Source organism: Triticum urartu, chromosome 7 (assembly GCF_003073215.2).
Source record: "Triticum urartu cultivar G1812 chromosome 7, Tu2.1, whole genome shotgun sequence".
NCBI lineage: Eukaryota > Viridiplantae > Streptophyta > Magnoliopsida > Poales > Poaceae > Triticum > Triticum urartu.
Window position 1 is genome coordinate 480,655,083 of NC_053028.1, and position 20,361 is coordinate 480,675,443.

General features: G+C 48.6%; 1 protein-coding gene across 1 annotated transcript; it reads right to left on the reverse strand.

Moving 5' to 3' along the window:
* Positions 1-17,129: 17,129 nt before the first annotated feature.
* On the reverse strand, positions 17,130-19,855 carry LOC125522506. The gene is made up of 2 exons (XM_048687563.1): positions 19,491-19,855; positions 17,130-18,299 (listed from the first exon to the last, which is right to left on the reverse strand). Exon 2 carries the CDS (start codon positions 18,262-18,264, stop codon positions 17,401-17,403), a length of 864 nt encoding a protein of 287 aa, XP_048543520.1. The 5' UTR covers positions 18,265-18,299; positions 19,491-19,855; the 3' UTR covers positions 17,130-17,400.
* Between the last annotated feature and the right edge of the window lie 506 nt (positions 19,856-20,361).

Here is a 20,361-nt window from a genome sequence, read left to right on the forward strand (position 1 = left end):
GACCCAAAAGTGGGTTCTCAAGGGGGATGCTAACACCGCATACTTCCAGGCCATCGCCAATGGTCGTCGTCGCAATACCATCCCATTCCTGTGGGATGGCGAGACCCTCCTGCAGCGCCTGGCCGAGCTTCGCGCTCACGTAGACGGCTTCTATAAAGCCCTTTTTTCCGCTCCCCGCGTGGGGGCTTGGCTCTTGCCCCCCTCTTCTGGGTGGGCGCCCAATGTGTGTCGAACGCGGAGAATGCGGCCCTCACAGCTCCGTTCATGGAGGAGGAAGTTTGGCTTGCGATTAAGGGCATGAACCCTTCGTCCGCCCCAGGGCCTGATGGCTTGCCACTTAAGTTCTTTCAGACCTTCTGGCACGCTATCAAGCCGGAGGTCATGGCCCTCTTTGAGGAGTTCTATGTGGGCACCATTGACCTCCACTGCCTTAACTATGGGATCATTTCCTTGATCCCCAAGGTCCCGGGCGCATCCGACATTCGCCAGTTCTGCCCCATTACGGTGATCAATGTGATCTTCCGCATCCTCGCAAAGGGGTACGCCAATAGGGTGGCCCCTTCGGCCGACCGCATCACTCATCCGGACCAATCCGCCTTCATTCAAGGTCGCTATATCCTTGATGGAGTCTTGGTCTTCCACGAAGTCCTTCACGAGGTCAAATCCAAAAACCTCAAAGCGGTGTTCCTGAAGATTGACTTCCATAAGGCATACGATACGGTTAGCTGGCCCTTCCTTCGGGAAGTATTGCTTCGGAAAGGTTTTGACGATCATTGGGTCTCCCGGGTCATGCAGTTGGTGTCATCGGGCCACACCACGGTGAACATCAACGGGGAGATCGGCCCATATTTCCCCACCTTCCATGGGGTTAGATACGGTGACCCCTTCTCCTCGTTTTTGTTCAACATGGTGGTCGATGCCTTGGCATCTATCCTGGATAAGGCCAAGGCCGCCGGCCACATCCTCGGCATCACCCCACACTTGGTGGAGGGAGGGGGTGTTTCTCTCCTCCAATATGCCGATGACACCATCATTATGATGCAGGGTTCTGAGGCTGAGATCGCGAACCTAAAATTCCCCCTGCTCTGCTTTCAACATCTATTGGGCCTCAAAATTAACTTCGCTAAAAGCGAGATGATGGTCTTGGGCTATTCCCCTTCTGAGAGCCAGAGTATCGCTAACCGCTTGAACTGTCGGCTGGGATCCTTCCCCACCACTTATCTGGGGATTCCCATTAGTGACTCACGCCTAACAGTGGCTGACCTGCGACCCTCGGTCCATAAGCTGCAACACCGCATTGAGCCGTGGCAGGGCAGGTGGCTCTCTAAGGCGCCCCGCACGATCCTCATCAACTCGTCCCTCTCCAGTCTTCTCCTATTCATCATGAGCTTCTACAGCCTCCCCGAAACGCTCCACCATGAGATTGGCTCGGTCCAAGCTAGGTTCTACTGGGCTGGCGAGGGCGATAAGCAGAAATACCACATGCTCCGCTGGACTGGCATCTGCACTGGACTGGCATCTGCAAGCCCCGGGACCAGGGTGGTCTCGGCATCATGTCCTCCAAACGCATGAACCTGGCCCGCCTCACTAGATGGCTGTCGCGCATTGCAAACGGCGATGGTGGCTTGTGGCTGCAGATCATCCGCCGCAAATACCTGCGCGGCCAGCCCCTCGCCTTCTGCGTTAGGACGGGCGGTTCCTAGTTTTGGCAGTCTGTCGTCCAGCTCCTCCCGGTCCTTCGCATTGGGACCTCCATCGCGGTTGACACTGGATCGGCCACGCTGTTTTGGTTCGACCACTGGGCCGGTGATCTCCCTTTCGCGGCCCGGTTCCCTGACCTATTTTCCATAGCGGTCGAACATAGGATCTCCGTCGAGTCGGCCCTTATTGACTTAGGGTGCCTCACGTTCCGGAGGCCATTTGGGCCACCGGAGGTTGCCGCTTGGCATGAGCTCCTTGATGATGTGGCTCTCCATGAGCCGGACCTGTCGCAGCACCACGACGACCGCCTGTCCTAGCATCTCGAGCCCTCTGGCCGCTTCTCCATGAAGTTTCTATACCACGCCATCGCTCCCTCTCTCGGACCGGTTGTCCTCGATTCTATATGGTCTATTCGCATGCCCCTCAAAATTAGAATCTTCATGTGGCAATGGATCTGTGGCCGGCTCCCCTCGGGCGTGGAGGTCCTGAAGCGCCAGGGTCCCGGTGATGGTATCTGCCCCCTATGTGGGACGGTGAAAACCTCGAATCACATCTTCTTCTCGTGCGTGTCCGCCCAGTTTCTTTGGGGCTGCCTCCGAGAGGTCATCGGTGGAAACTGGTGTCACACTAACTCCCTTGATCTCCTCTCTGAGGTTCAGACCTCCCCCTTGACAGGCCGCCACATTAGGTGGCTGCTCATTGGGGTGCTCGCCTGGACGCTGTGGATTGTGCGAAATAAGCTTGTCATTCAACGGGTCCCCCTTCGACGTGCTACTGATGCTGTGTTCAAAATGCGTGGCTTCTTGCAGCTTTGGCGGCCGCTTAGCCATCACCAGGATCGCGATGCCATCACCGACCTTCGCTCGATGGCTCTCCGCTTGGCGCCGCCACTCCCTCCGCCACCTCCAGAGCCGGATTAGATCCTTTGTTGCTATTTCGGACACTACGGTTGACCCGCCTCCTTTGTTTATTTCATGGGCTTGTTGAGTTGTGCCCTCAGCAGAACCGTTTGTACTCTGTGTAGTGGTACTCTGTGTGTGTGTGTGGGTGAACCTTGTTGTACTGTGTGGCTCTGGTGGTTTGCTTTACCTATAAAGCGGGGCGAAAGCCTTTTTTTGGTAAAAATACAAAATTGATGGTTTGATTCATGTGAGTCTCCCATAACATCAAGTGAGATAGTTAATCATTGAACCAACACCTTCAAGACATCAAAACATGAAAATATTTCTTCATCCTCTATTCCAAACATGAAACTTGTTTTAAACTGCATAAGTTCAAGTATTCAATTCAACATACACAAAAGAAAAAAATACCTAATCACTACTCCGGAACTAGTTACTAGTGGCGGGCGCAAATTGTTGGAATTATTGGACATATTCCAATCAAGCCTGTAGCCCTTGCCCACCAGTTTCCACGGCTTCGTGCCGGGCGGGCCAGTACGGCTCCCTTGGACTGCTCGATCTGGAGGTTGTATTCGAGGATGAGGAAAATTTCAGATCGGAACGATCCAGTTTGAGGGCGCCCCATTCCGAACCGGCTACAGTGCACCCTTGGCATGCCAACCTAGGTCAAGTTTATGGCACTACCCTCCTATGCGACCTCTAGCTCAAGATCTTGGGTCCCAATGTCACGATCACAATCCACTTTAGCCTTAAGAGGTCGCTCGAAGCAGAGGTTGCCTACGTGGAGCTCGTCGAGGCAGCACTAGCCTCAATGAAGCTTGAGCACGTCAAGAAGTCAGTCAACATGTCCACAACAACACTCTCAACCAAGCTAGGCCAGGTCTGAAGTTCCAACCGACAAAGAAAACCAAAAAAAATTAAGTGCACCCAGAGAACCTGAAGAAAACGGTGATCATCGGAGGAAACCTATTAGAAGAGTAGGAGGTGGAGCTCCTACAATTCCTCTGAAGCCAAATGAGACATCTTTGCTTGGAAGCTTGCAGATAGGACTGGCTACAGTGCACATCACTCCTAGACATTCGGAAGGACACCAGACCAGTCAAACTAGCCCTCTACCGCTTCACCACAGAGAAACGACGGGATGTCAGTGGAGAGATCACTCGGTTCCTAGCTGTCGGGTTCATTAGAGAAGTTGCACAACTAGGGTGGCTTGACGACCCTGTCATGGTACGCAAAAAAGAACATGTCCTGGCGCATGTGCGTTGACTACACCGACCTAAACCAAGAGTGCTCAAAGGACCCATTCCCTTTGCCTCGCATCAGCTGGGTCATAGATTCAACTCCAGGCTACGGTCGCATGTGCTTCCTGGACTCTTATTCCGGCTACCACCGAATACACATGAAGGAATAAACCAGAAGACCTCCTTCATTACACCTTTGGGTCTTTTGCTACATCACCATGCCCTCCGGGATCAAGAATGCCAGGGCAACATATCAAAGGACCATGTAGAAGTGCCTACACGGCCAGATCAACATCAACCTCGAGCCATATGTTGATGGTGTAGTCATTAAGTCAAGGCACAACTCTGGCCTTCTGTTCAACCTCGAGAAGACCTTCACCATCCCGCATCGTTTCAGCATGAAGCTGAACCCTAAAAAATGCATTTTGGGGTGCCCGCTGGATAGTTCCTTGGATTCATCGTCTCTCAGGGAGGGCATTGAAGCTAACTCAGAGAAGATCCAAGACATCATCAACTTGAAGCCCCCAGAAAAGATCTGGGAAGTCTAGAAGCTCGCGGGGGTGCATCACAACCCTCAGCCACTTCATATCCCTGCTCGGGGAGAACGCGCTTCCGCTTTACCGCTTCCTACAGAAGAATGAAAAGTTCTAGTAGAGCGACGAAGCAAAGGCCGCATTCGCCGACCTCAAGCGCATCTTGCAATATAACCCACTACTGACCTCCTAGCGCAGTCAGAGCCGTTGCTACTATACATATCGGCTACCACACATGTGGTTAGTGTATATAAGGCATAGTGGGTTCAACATCCCATATACTACGTTAGCAAAGTTCTGACCCCATGTAAGACCTGCCACCTACATTATCATAAGATCATGTATAGCGTGTTCATGGTGGCCCACAAGCTATGTCACTACTTCCAGGCGAATCCCATTATGGTTGTTAGTGATCCCCGCTATCGAAAATCATCACAACAAAGATGCGATAGGACGCATGGCCAAATGGTCGATCGAGCTCCTACCCTTCGAGATCACATACAAGCCTTGCTCGCCCGTCAAGTATCGGGCCATCACCGACTTCATCATCGAGTGGAACGAAGCCCGATAGATGCCACAAATGTTGACGTCAAGTACTACCTTATGTATTTTGATGGTTCTATGACCATCCAAGGACTGGGGCCGGGCGTTGTCCTCATCTCACCATGCAGTGATAGGATGAATTAGTCATATAGATACAATTCCCAACTCCAACAATGTGGAAGAATATGAAACCCTCCTTCACGGGCTCTGCGTTGCGGCCTCCACGGGAATCTAGCTCCTCATTTACCGCTACGATTCTGACCTCGTCGTTCAGTAAACGATGAAGAGGTTCAACACCAAATACCCAAATATGGTCCCATAGTGTGGTGTTGTCCGCGAGCTGGAAGGAAAAATTGATGGCATCGAACTTCACCACATTAAGCATACTGACAACGTGTCAGCCAACAACTTGGCATGCATGGGGACAGCTCAGGAACTAATCCCAACTGAGATATTCCTAGAGGTCCTACACAAGCCATCTGTGTGGCTGTAAGAAATCACAGAAGAGACTCCAACCTCCGATGGCCCAGAGGGCCCGAACCTAGGTACAATTAATATATATGGTTGATTTGGGCACCCAAATTCCAATCTATTCCCATCATTAAGGTTCCCACTCAAATTTTATTATGGTGATTCATCTATCAAGATCATCCAACAATTGTAATGGTCTAGCTGCTCAAATTCTTCCGTAACCGGGAACACGGCTAATCATCATTTGTTTTTACACTCTGCAGAGATTTGCAGACTTTACTCACTAGACTCAACCCGAAGATTGAGATGAAGTTTTTCAAAAATAGTCCCCTCCACCCACTGGAAGCCCATACACCTACTCAAAATCTACATCTGCTAGCTTTGCCTAGGCGAGGCTTCCACAATCTACTCAACTAAGCTAGAGCCCATATAGTTGGTGCTTGTACATGGAAGCTACTAGTCACTAAGTCTGTCTGGTCTTTTTGAACCTGGTCGGCATTTCACTTACATTCAGAGGATAGAAACCATGATATCTTGGACCCACCCAGCAATACCACTTCCACCAGAGGTGAATTCTATCTTTAGTTTCTAGTCAAGTCATTATATGATTCTCACGTAAGCATACATGAACCAATCCCCGTCTACATAGCATAGCAAGAATACAACTACCACGATCTACAAGGCTATACTAAGCTAAATCTTAATTGCAATAACATACCACCATAATATTCCTACACGTGCATAATATAGTAATGTGATATAGAACTACATGCATAGAAAAATAATAGGATGAAGTATGACCAAGGTGTAACTTGCCTCGTATATTTGATGAATATGGTCGCACTCACAATCTTGACAATTATATTTGTCACGCTCCGAGCAATCTATCGTAAACAAAATAATCCAAATAAACAACCATGCCATAAAGAAGAATCAAATGAGAAATAAAACAATATGGCAAGGTTACAAAACATCATATATATATAGGCTTATAATATATGATATGGGTCTCGATGTGCTATAAAGTGTCACGTAAAGGAATCAACTCAAAAGAGTCAATGGATAATGAATTGTTGCTATATAAGCTTATATTGGAGATAGTATGAAACATGGTCAAAAGTATTTGGAAAACAACGTACAAGTTGTGTAATAGATCGTATAGAACATATGTATTCGTTGCAAAAAGAATTGATTGGAAAGGAACGCTACAACTCAAGTTATAGTGACATGAAGTTTTAATTAATTTCAATTTAGAATGGTCAAAACATTTCAATTGGAGTATATTAGATATGAACAGAAAGTATATGACACAAGTGTTTAGGTGCAAAAAGAATCAATTGAGAATGTGCTACGGTTTGTAAGATATGATCAAAAAGGAGGTTTGAATTCAAATTTGAATCGCTCAAATTGAAAAGTTCAAAATTTGAAACTAATGATGCTACTGGATTTCCATGGTAAATATGGACACATAAGACGTCAAGCCCCAGGCACCCAATCCACAAGCTACTGCCGACCACCAAAAAGACTCATGCCAACGCCCACGCTCCTGCGGCGCGCCGCTCCGGCGCCCGCAGCCACCGCTCAGGCCGCCGCTGCCCATATCTCGCCCCCAAGCGCCTCCTCGTCGTCACCGCGGTTCCCTCCGGGGTTCCCTTCGCCGCAGTTCAGAAGGATGGATCTGGTGGCCGAGCTCTTTCCCCAGCTGGCATCAAGCTCCCCAGATCTGAATCCCCAAGCCACTCACTCTCCGACTACGGCTGCTGCGGTCGCCGCCGGTGTGCAGCGCAAAGTCTGCTTCGCCATCAATGCGAATCTTCTGCAAGACACGCCACCTCCGCCCATTCAAGGAGCTCACCGCCCATGCCTCAAATCCGCGTCTGCAACCTCATTCAAGGCAAAGGCTCGATGGGACTCGACGAGCTCTCCCTCGAGCCCAGCGCCGGCTGCTCGGGAATCAAGACACTCTACCCCCGCCGCGGATGCTCAGGAGCATCAATGGCATTTGGTGCGGCCGGCTCATTGGTGGCGTAAAGAGCGACCTAACCACTCTCATTCAAGGTGTCGGGTCACAGCTTCTTATTCCCCACCAAGGAGACAGAGTGAGTTCGTCAAGATCCAAGACAGAGAGTGCCACCGCTGTTTGCTCAAAGGCCATTGCAAGGCGAGCTGCGGGAATCCGTTTACCTGCCGGCGCTACCGTCAGGTTGGACACAGGGCGAGGGGCTGCACCAACTTCCGACCCCCCTCCCCTCGGTCCCTCCCGTCGCTGTCTCAAGCTGCTACTGCTGCTCCCTCCTCCTCATCCGCGTCCCCTGCATCATCCCCTGCATCATCCCCTGCTGCTGCTTCTTCGGCCCGGTCCTCTCCATCGGCTGTGGTGTGCGCCATGCCGCGTTAGACGCCCCGCGTTGGCAACCCTTCGTTGCGGCCTGAGGAGGGGAGCGTGGTCATCGTCTCCACGCCAGAGATGGAGGCCAACACCGCTAGCCTTGCTTCCCTGGGTGCCTTCTTGTGGCTTGGTGGGAACAAGCCGGTGGTGAGCGCTGCTGAGATCAAGGAGGCCCTCGACGTGGAGTTCGGCGTGTGAGATGTCAAGGTGGTGCCGCACTATCCCGAAGATTTCTTCGCCCTCTTCGACTATCAGCACCAACGCGACAAGGTCACGACGTCAGGCAGATTCCGGCACAACGGCCTCGACATCCACTCCGCCAACTGGCGCTTCGACGCGCACTCTGATGTGGTGCGTGCAGATTACCACGTCCACCTCTGCATCAAAGGAATCCCCCTCAATGCTTGGTGTGACTCCGTGGCAGCGCAGGTCCTCGGTCCGAACTCTTTTGTCCATTATTTCGACATCGCCACTCTCTGTCGCGAAGATACATCAAGCTTCATGCTTTGGGCGTGGTCTGAGAACCCCTCGGCCATCCCCAAGGTGCAGCAAGTTACCATTGCCCCCCGCGTGGCCATGGGGATGGGTGGTGCTCCGTCCACGGCTGTTGGGCATCAGGGCATCCGGCGTCGAGCTATCATTCATCTGGACAAGCTAGAGGACTACACACCAGACGTGGCCGGCAACATTCCGCGTCGCCCGCACACTGACCCCTTCACCTGGAGATATGGTGTGGTGGACGGCGAGTCCAGGGTTCGAGACAGGCGTGAACCTCCACCTCGACATCGGGATGACGATGACCGGCACCGCCGCGATGACGACCACGACAGGGACGACCGGCGGGGCCACGACAATGACCAGCCGCGTTCCTCATGGCGTGATCGTATCTTCCGGAGCCGCTCCTGCGCTCCGGAACGCCGGACTGAAGATGATCGCCACGGTTCACGTCGCGAGGAGCGTGGCGGTGACCATGGCCGCGATGGTCGACGCCGCTCTGGAGGCGGCTCACGGGATCATTCGGCTCATGGACGCTCACTGCCGCCTTCTCCTCGCACCACTTCGAGCGACATCATTGAGCTTGCCCTGTCTGGTTCAGCCTTGGGTTGTCTTTGTGGTGTGGCTCGCATGGTCACCAAAGTCCAGCCATCTCTTACGATGGAAGAACGCCACGCCCCCAACAAGGAGTCCACACATGCCCAAGTGGTGCTGGACTCGACTCGGCTTCAGGCGACGCTGCCAGAGATGGCTCCAGATGCAGTGATCTCCACGCCAGAGTTCGTTCTGGCTACTCCCACCCCACCACGCCTGGGAACGGAACCAGAAGACCCTGCCATCCCCACGCCGGAGCTTGTCCTTGCTACTGCAACTCCTACTCGGGATGAGGGGAATGAAGATCACACTGATGAAGCCTTGACTGCTGCGCCTGCTACCAATGCATCTCCAGAGCCTGCAACACCCATCTTCATCCCGTACATGCCGGCGTTGCTCTCGTCACCACGTTCGACGCTGCCCAGGCCTCCAGCAGCTCAACGGAAGACGCTGGCCGGGGTGACCAGCTTCCAGTTGCCACGACAGAGCCCTCGTCTCCGAGCCAAGAAGAGGAAGATGCCCATAGCGAAGCTTGCTGAACAACTACTTTGTCACCGCATGAACATTGTGGCTGAGGGCGAGCAGGTTACAGAAGCGGCGATTGCTAAATTTGCCCAGATGTTCCAAGGTCAGCTGCCAGATATCGCCGTTGCGGCCCTCCGCGCGCTCTTCCAACTGGACTGCGACCTGTCTTCAGCGGTGGAGGAGGCCCTGGTGCAGCATGGTGGAGAAGGAGGTCCAGAGCTGGGTGAGGCTGCCTCCACGGGTGTCTGATTCTGCAGCTTGCTCTCTGTTGTAGTTCAGTTCCTGATGATAGTACACCAAATCATTGTTAGTTGTACGCCTGTTTGTAGATGCTGTGACATGCTACTGCCCCTGGTCCTGGCGAGACCTATGATTATGTGGATGTTGTTCTGTTTGTTTCCCATTTGTAATCCTGATGTATCTTTGGTGAACCAATGTTAGAACAAAACATCTCTACTTTGTGCTGGAATGTCCGTGGATTAAACTGCCCTGAGCGTAGAGCCACTGTCCACGAAACAATTGCTGCATCTTCCTGTCATCTGTCTTCCTACAGGAAACTAAGCTCCAAGTGATTGATCCTTTTACCGCTGCTTATCTTGGTGGCCAACGTCTGAAGAATTTCGCCTACAAGCCTGCTGATGGTACTAAGGGAGGCATCTTGCTGTTGTGGGATGAAGCGGTGATTGATATATCCAACGTCCAGCTCAGATCATATTTTCTCTCGACGTTTGTTGCAATCAAGAATTCTTCAGATAACAAATCTTTCAAGCTTACCACTATCTACGGGCCAACTAGAAGCATTCACAAAGATGCTTTTTTCTTGGAGCTATCATCTCAGAAACCATTGCCAGGAACAAAGTGGCTGGTTAATAGCGACTTCAACCAAATATACCGGGCTCGAGATAAAAACCGCACCAATGTGGACCGTAGTCGCCTAGTTAGGTTTCGCAACACCTTAAACTATTGTGAGCTCAAGAAGATCCATCTACAGAATCAAAGATTCACATGGAGCAATGAAAGAAACAACCCAACGCTCAGTAAACTGGACAGTTTTTTTGCAATGAGGACTGGGACATCGAATTTGCCAATCACATTCTTCATGCCCTCTCCTCCTCACTTTCGGACCACTGCCCGCTTTTACTCGCTAATGAGGGTGGTCCCAAGCGGCCGAAGTCCTTCCGGTTCGAGAACCATTGGACCAAGATGTCGGGTTTCCAAAAGACGGTCAAGGATGCTTGGGACGAAGAATCAACACATTCCGAGCCATACCAGAGGCTGTTTCATAAGCTCAAAACTACTAGCCAAAGATTACGCTCCTGGAGCAAGTCCCTTTTTGCCAAAGTTAAGATCCAATTACATATGGCGCTTGAAGTTATTCTGCATCTTGATCTGGCTATGGATCAAAGAGAGCTTTCCCAGCAGGAATACGATCTTCGAAAAAGACTAAAGAGAAAGATCATCGCGTGGGCTGTGCTTGAGAAATCTAGGAAGAGGCAAAATTCTAGAATCACCAATTTGAAGGAGGGTGATGCTAACACCCATTACTTCCATCTCCAGGTGAACCATCGGAGGAGAAAAAACTTCATACATCGTCTCAAGCATAATTCTGGCTGGATCACGGAACACAACCAGAAGGAGCAAGTGATTCATAGCCATTTCAAGAACATCGCTAAAAAAAGGTCCCACACGCAACATTGACATTAATTGGGGGATCATTCCAACTCCAAATTGTGACCTTCAGGAGTTGGATGCATCCATCACCGAGGAGGAGGTCAAGGCTGCGGTTTTTGCCTTACCTTCTGACAAAGCCCCGGGCCCGGATGGCTTCACCGGTGCTTTCTTTAAAGCATGCTGGAACATTATCAAGGGAGATCTCATGTTGGCCATTTGTCGCTTCTCTGACTTGCATGCCACCCATTTCCATTGGCTCAATTCCGCGGATATCGCACTCATTCCTAAGAAAGATGGGGTTGAAGATATATCAGACTTTCGACCCATCAGTCTCATACATGCTATCGCGAAAATTATTGCCAAAGTGATGTCCAACCGGCTCGCCCCACACATGAACGACCTTGTTTCACAGGCGCAGAGTGCTTTCATCAAACGACGATGTATACATGATAACTTCATGTACGTGTGCAATCTTGCGAGGCGTTTCCACCGAAACAAAACACCAGCATTACTTTTCAAGCTTGACATCAAGAAGGCCTTCGACTCTGTTCGTTGGGACTACCTCCTCGACCTTCTCAAACACCTTGGAGTTCCTCCGCGCTTTCGTGGTTGGGTTTCGACTCTCTTGGCTTCGGCATCTTCACGAGTCTTGCTCAACGGTATTCCGGGCAACCCTATTAAGCTTGGGAAGGGCTTGAGGCAAGGAGATCCTCTATCCCCCCTCCTTTTCGTCCTGGCGATCGATCCTCTACACCATATTCTCAGGAAGGCTACTGCCCAAGGAATGTTGCACCCTCTTGGTGGTAACGCTATGACGATCGGGGCGTCCCTCTACGCGGATGACGCGGTTGTTTTTCTTGCTCCCATCAAAATCGAAGTCAAGTTCTTTGTGGACATGCTGGCCCACTTTGGAGAGATTACAGACCTGCATACCAACTGCTCGAAAAGCCTAGTGGCCCCAATCCGATGTGACAACTTGGATCTGAATGATATCCTCCTCTTCTTCCCGGCCAACCGATCATCTTTCCCTATGAAATACCTGGGTCTGCCGTTGTCGATCAAAAGATTAAATAGAATCCACTTCCAACCCCTCGAGGATAAGATTGCAGCTCAACTTACGCCTTGGATGGGCAAACACGTCGCATCGCCTGGAAGGGTTGTGCTTGTCAAGTCGGTTGTAACAGCGATTGCTATATATTACTTGACGGTGCTAAACCTCCCTGTGGAGATCATGAAAAAGATCGACTCCCTGCGGCGTGCATATCTCTGGGCTGGTTGTGACAAGGTTTCTGGTGGAAAATGCAAAATCAACTGGGAGCAAGTGTGCAAATCTAAAATGCATGGTGGCCTAGGTATTCTCAACTTGGAAAAATTTGCTACTGCCCTTCGCATCCGGTGGTTGTGGGGAGCTTGGACGGATCCAAGTAAGCCTTGGGTAAACTTGGGGACCCCGTGTGATGACAAAGATAAAGACATATTTGCTGCTGCCACCAAGGTTCTGATTGGAGATGGGATAAGGGCTTCATTTTGGGAGTCTGCTTGGCTGAATGGTATGAGACCCAAAGACATCGCGCCAAATATTTTTGCGATCTCTGCAAGAAAAAACTGCACTGTCCAGAAGGCCTTACATAATAACACATGGGTCTCCAGAGTGGACATTGGTGGGAACCTTGATGTAAACCACATAGCCGAGTTCGTCAACCTTTGGAATAAGCTATCACACATTCACCTCAACCCCGGCGTGGCTGATTCAATTTCCTGGAAGCTCACCAATGATGACCAATATTCAGCGGCGACGGCATACCGTGCACAATTTCTTGACCTTATCGACTCAGATATGCCTCTTTTGGTCTGGAAGAACTGGGCTCCTCCCAAATGCAAATTTTTTGCTTGGTTGGCCATCAACAATAGGATTTGGACGGCAGACCGGCTTCAGCATAGGGGCTGGCCCAACTGTAACCTTTGCCCGCTATGCAAACAAACGCCAGAATCAGCAGCTCACCTTCTCTTCCAATGTCGTTACACGGTTAGAGTTTGGGGAATGATCAAAGCATGGCTCGGTTTACATGATGTCCATCCTACGGATTGGGGAGGCATGGTTTCAGTCAAGGAGTGGTGGCGCAACATAGCTTCCGGGAGGTCACAATCTCGAAGGGCACTTCTTTCCCTTATGCTTCTTATCTCTTGGGAAATTTGGAAAGAGCGAAATGCACGTGTGTTCCGCAGCACGACAATTCCGGTCGGGGTGCTTGTGGCTCGCGTCAAAGCGGAAGCTTCACTGTGGTGCCTTGCCGGGGCGAAATATTTGTGTAATATAATGCCGCAAGAGTGATGCTTGTAATCTGGTCTTTTGGCCAAGACTCTTAAACCTTCTTCTTATTCAATGAAAATGGAGGCCTTTTGCCTTAGTTTCAAAAAAAAATGGACACATAAGAAAAAAGTGAAATTGAATTTGGATGAGTAGATCAAGAGTAATAACCTAAACACTATTTGGACAAATGGTGTTAAAAAGTCTGTCGTGGCAGCGATTTGTAACTGATGTTGCGGCTGCTCTGGAAATGTCACTGGTGCATACTAATTCATCGAAAATGGTTCACGCGGATCGCGGGTTCTAGCCGTTGGATCAAGTGACGATGGATGGCTGTGAGGGCTCCACGTCATCTAGGGTTATGGGGCGGCGACGTGCTCGCTGGCAATGGAGAAAAACGATGGCGGTGGCTTCTAGCATTGATGATGGCAACGGACCGGAACCCCCCGGGATCAGAAGAGACCACTACGAGGTGCATTTTTTTTTTGAAAGCCACGAGGTGCATATTTGAATGCAGAGTATATGTGTGCGCTTCTCGGCGACAGGAGCATCCTCCTGCGGCGGTGACAAGTGGCTGGAGCATCAATGGCACCGACGAGCCTCCGGCGAAGGTCCTTGCGCTCGTTTGAGGTGTTCTTGAGCAGAATAAGATGTGCGGGAGATGTGTGTTGGACAGTAGAATAATACATCGGTTGGGGTGAGGTGCGGCCAGTAGAATATAATACATCGGTTGGGGTGTGGTGCCAAGAGCGCTGGTTAGGAACTGGGCCGCTGGCTAGCTCGGTGGAATAGGCTTAGGAATTATACTGTTTAATATTTTTCTACTTTTGACAATGGTTTCATCTAAAAGCAAACCATTTAAATTTGGAAAATTATAATAAAATTCTTATAATTCCAAAATACTATTCTAGAGCTCAAAAAAATTCTATCCTAAATATTTATGAAACAATACATAAATAATTTTATAAACTTTATTATGGGCTTTAGAAATGTTTCCTAAAATAAATGTAGGGCTTATAAAAAATTCCCAAAATAGTTTTTGAACTCCAAATAAAATATCCAATATATTTTAAACATTTCCCAACCCATCTATATTGAAGGAGTCACATTACCTTCTCTCTTGTGATTTTATTTTTGAGTTGGCATCGTCTCAAATATTGAAATTCAAATAAATAATATTCATTCTTCTCCATTTTTTCTATTTGAGAAATTCATGTCATCCTCTCTCGCATCTAAGTTTAAATAATTTTTAATATTCTCAAAACTAAAAATAAGATACAAATGAACATTCGAGAAAGTCCTTTTACTCTCTCATTTGAATATTCATTTTAACACCAAAAGTTTCAAATCCTAGTCTCAAACAACACACACAAGTTTTAATTGATCCTATTTAAATAATTAACATTCCAAAATTTAGAATTTTAGGATGCTACACGCTTGCATATTAGTTTCAGTCGCCAATCATTTGCAACACTTCTGATCTCTATTTCGACTTTGCTTTGGACTGTAATTAACGTGCACGTACGTCTCTGTAAACCTCTACAAGAGGCAAATAACATTTCATGTGCTTCGTGTGGGATTGATACCCTTACTTCAAAAAAGATACAATTGTACTCTGTGCACTTGCAGATCATCAGTGGTTCGTGTCCTGGCTCCATGGTGAATGCGTGATCAGAAACACGACGGGGCGATAATTTAGTGGAAGCGTCGAAAATGTCACTGAACTGCTCAAGCAGGACAATTACTTCACATGCCCGTTCTGAAGTATGAATATCAGATGCATCTAGAGTATAGTCAACAATCTCCATGGCCCATACGTCATTGCCTGGATCACATTATCCAACTGTTACAAATAAATGGATTGCAAAGTCGCCGACATTGGAGAATGAATCCCCTGCAAGGTTACTAGGGTGCCATTGTGCAGAAATTACAGAGACTGTAACATACGCTCCTAGCTGTAGTACACGCATAGTAGTTTGGAATGTGCAACCATGACAGAGCTGGAACTAACTGTTGAGACTGCATCTGCTGTCCATTAACCACTGTAACTTTGACTGTCAGTGCCAACACACAGTTTAAAGCAGCGCGGGGAGCAAACTTTTCGTCCACAAAGCTATAGCCTATAATGCTTCCAGAATCCACTAGAGTGAACATAAGTTGATTTCCAACTAGAACTAGGAGACGAACGGTGTCACTTGTTTTAACTCCAGAAACAAACATTCAGGGAAAGTTGACATCACTCGACCACTTCAGGTTCAGACAACAGTTCCAATGCTTGCACTGCTTCCTCTGTCAGAATTCTCCCATGTTCACCCAATTGAATGGTCAATAGCTGCATTGGTTTCTTGCATTGATGTTCCAGTTTCTGCCATAGTCGCCAGGGTTTTCCCATGCAGCTGGGTTTACAGATTTGGAGCAACAGGTGGATACCCTGCTCGATGTTGCACTACAGCTCTTGGGCGAGGACGATTAAGCTCCACTTTTTATTCCCAAACTCTTGCCAGAATCACACCTCGAGTAACACTAGCTGGAGACTGCAATCTTTTAGAACGAACAGAAATTTGGACACAAAGAATTTTCTGTTGAGATAAGTATCCAAGGCAATCAAATTATACGTCGCTGCTTCGAAAGCCAAACGATATTAGGAAACTCTGCCAATTTGCTTCAGTTGCAGTTGCAGTTGCAGGCTGCAGCAGCCCTGTCATATGACTGCCGTATTCTTCATGCCCAAATTCCAACTCAAATTCCAGAGCGAAATCATCCCAAGGCCACTCACGATGACGACGACTTTTGAGCGCTTGCCTGATACAGAGAGGTACCTCCTGATACATGTCAAAGTAGGTGATGGCCAAGTCGATCCAGAGACAGGGGTTGGTGCCCGGAGAAGCGAGAAAAGTCATGCTTGCCCGGCTTGACGGCGCACTCCCAGTCGCGATCTGGTACCAACTCCCCGGCGTCGATCCCTAGGAGGAAGCTCGTGTCGTGTCGTGTGCCACCTCTGCACGCGGATCACTCTGTTCAAACGGTTAACCCGATGTTGTGACGCGGCCCACGGCCGCCTGTGGTTCCTCCGGTGTCTCCGGCAACGAAGACTTGTTGGCGAGGCGGGGTACCTCGACTTGTCACTTGTGATGGCCGGGTCGCGGACGGCATGCCGGTCTCCATGGTGACGCCGGTCGCCGTGGACGGGTCGGCCGCCGCATTCATTGCCGTGCCCTATTGCGGTGATTACCAATTGGGTATGCGCGGAGGCCTTAGACGGTCCCATGCAGCCAACCTAGCTAGTGATTTTGCACGAAATATTACCGATTGCACCCATCGCAGTGGAATTTTACGGTCGGATCCGGGTTCAACGTGCGTAGGCGGATGCAACCTAGGCTCTAGATCCCAATCGTGAGGCCCCAATGTAGGGTTCTCGGTAGGATTTGCGGATTTTGACAGAACTGGGGATTTTTTTTAATTTTTTTTGAAAAGAAGAAAAACCCCTGGCCTCTACATGCATACGGCCATTAGAGCAGAGAGAACTGGGGATGAGCATAGACTTTTTTTTAACAGTTCGCAGAGCAGAGAGACTTGAGGGACAGATGAGCGAGGTAGGCGAGCTACAGACGTTTGCATTCATCAACGATAACCAGAGTACAGCTCTACCTGCGTTTTAAACACACACACATCACTCACTCAGTCACTCTGGCGCGCAGGCCTCACATGCATACACCTACGCTTTAGCCACTGATTCTTAGATCAGAGAGTACACTATGATCTAAATATCGTTAGATTATTAGTGTCATGTATATATATAATATAACCCAAGTCAGTTTGCACTTTTAAAGGCTTATTACAATGGATATCTCACAGAGCAGGTCCGACTGTTGTCTTCTAATTTTCTACTTAAAGCTTTTATAGCATTAGTTGCATTTTCTGTTCTAAGTTACAACAGAACATCAAACCACTCCATAGATATGCATACGGCTGTAGTCACTCAACTGGCTACCATAAAAACATCTAACAAACTGAAACACACTTGAGATCAAGAAAACATCTCAAACTGACCGGGCTTGCAGACACTGTCAATAGCATGGATTAGTTTTCTCCGTGGTCCTACGGCAATAAGGCCCATCTCTTTCAGCTGGTTCATTGTAAGGGAGACCATCTGATACATCCCAATACCTTCACTGTCCATTTTTTTGACAAACCATCCAAGACCGCAAGTCAAAAGCCAATTCCTCAGCCCACCGAACCGAGCAACCCGTCTCTGAAGAAGTCGTGCTCGCAGTACCTTATTTGTGACATTTGAAGAAATAATTGGCATCCCAGGATCATACATGTTTCCGAGTGGACTTGTTGCTTTCTCAGTGGCTTTATGGGACAGTCCTTCAACAGCATGATCTGCATGTTTAGTCCACTCAGACTTTACAACAAGGGCAGCAGCACTTCGTGACGATTCTCCCCTCATCTTTGCATCATCTTGATGAACAATTCTTTCAGAAGGGCAGGTTCGAGATTTCTTGATGCTGGCGTCGACGCCAAGGCCCTCCAAAGATTTCTTCGTAGAAAAATATTTTGGATGCTTCTTTGTGGCAGCATTGCAGTTTCTCCTGCTCATTCTTGGTAGGCTAACCTGTCTAGAACTTACTATGGGTGTGCCAGCTTGAGGGCTTGCAGCCGCAGGTGATAGTGGAGGGATCAATATGGTGATCCGCTGTTTCTTGACTATAACCCAATCATCGTCCTCATCAACTATATTCACTGGCCGTGATGGATCAATGGAAACCTCTGAAAGTGGTTCCTGAACATCCATATCTGACATAGCTACTGCTCTGTTCATAAACTGATGAACCTCTGAATGCGGTTCCTCACCATCGATACCAGACATGGTTAGCACTGTGTTCATGAACTACCTTTCAATGGAACTCATAATCTCATTTACTGCAATAAGGCAAAAGAAACAGCAATTGAGCATTTATATTTCCATATATTGTACATTGTTGAAATGTGAAATACATCTCGCGAAAAAAGTGAAATACATGCAATTACAAAAGGTGTATATCAAGACTTCGGTATAATAATATGTGCAACATATTACCTTACGAAACAGCATGCTGTATATGATAGAGAGAGAAGAACGTAGTGAAAGCAAGAGTCTAACATATTATGAGGTAAAAAAAATAAAGAGTGTAACATATTATGCAACAAGCAGCACCTGCCCAGGAATGAGTCACCTACAATTTCATCCAGATTACAAAATAAGAGGGTATCCATCACAAAAACAAAATACCCGATCAGTTTCTGCAGCTTAAAAGAGGTACCAAATATATTAATCAAGTAAAGTGGTACTAAATCGGCGACACTTATTTTGGGACGGAGGGAGTACTTGATTTTGCAAAAAACTTATCCTCCCCCAGGCAAGGGGTCTGCATTTCTTACAACAAAAGATCAACGGAAATGTCAAATTGTGGCCGAACTATAATTCAGTAATTCAGAAGGCAACCAGCCAAGGTCAAATTGGAAATTGGAGCAAGTAGCAACTGGTATTATCGTGTAGCCGTACTATGTAGGGGAATCAATGAATCACTAACACCCACAAGATCAGGAGCATCGACAGGCAGCGACTAAATGATGGGACGGGGAATTCAGTTAAAACCACAAATATCTTTCAAAAGTTAATCTCTAATACCACCCGTGCAAAAAATCCTATGGGGGCCAACTCAAATCAAACTCGTGTGCATTCATTTCTTCTTGGTCAACGATCGCGTAGATGAACTTCATGTCTTTTATTTAACTGTTATTTGCTTGCTCTAGTTCGTAGTCTTTGTGAGCTGATTTCCTCAGCCACAGCAACAGAAATAATCCCCAAACAAGCCAGGGTTCTTCACCAACAAACAGAGAGAAAACAATCTGCTCGCCGTGGCTTCTTTTGCCCCGTCGCCCTCGGCACAGCAGATCGTGTGGACAGCGGCGGAGCCAGGATTGGAGCAAGCAAAATGTACCCGTGACGAATTATAAAACAGAATCTGGGTTAATTGCAGACTTATAAGGTAAGATTGAATTTGAACTCTTAGTCTCGATGGGGAATGGAGATGAAATCCCTTGATCTGGTATTCAAGCATAGGAAATCACCTTGCTCCTGATGCTGTCTGGAGCAGCCGGAACTGCGAGCAGCAGCAGCGCAGCCGCGCGGGCCCACGCGACAAGCCGGTGGGGAACGCGCCGGCGAGCGACGAGCTGGACCAGCAGGGCCGTCGCGGAGGCGGGGGGCGACGGCGACGCAGCAAGATGCTAGGGCGGCGCGGCGGCACGGCGGAGCAGAGGCGGGGCAGCGGGGGAGCGTGACGCGTGAGGCACTGAGGCGTGACCCTTTTCTCTTCGTTGACAGTAGAGTGAGCTTGGTGCTGGTGGCGCAGTCCCGCGAGGAAGAGCTAGCAGAAGAGACTTGCAGGTTGCAGCCGTCGAGCGTTCCGTCCAGCACCCCAGATCCGATTGATCAATTTCTTTTACTTAAATATAAATATAAAAGAGCATACAATCCGGTATCTACGGTTCCGGAGAGAGATGAAGAGTGAGGCGTCTGTTGCCGGGTGTAACCACACGCCGTTTGGGGAAGACAAGATTTTCCCCTAATTACATGCTTGTAATTAATCATAACATACCATTTAATCTGCGGTTGACCATGTAGAATCATCATACGATCGTTCATGTAGCCCTATCATCTCCTTCAAAAGTTTTTCATAAAATCTTTGATGAGAACCTGAAACATAAACTTACAAAAAGAAATAGCTTAATGTGTAAGGATATCTCAAGAAGAGACTTCCCCCCTCACACCCGTAAGTTCCGAAGTCGTCGCATACCAATTTCATAAACATATTTTTGAATGTAGAATTTGGTAGAGACTTGATAAATAAATTAGCAAGATTTTCGTATGATTTGACTTGCAAGATGTTTATTTTCCCGCTTTTTTGAAGATCACAGGAAAAAAATACTAAGAAATATG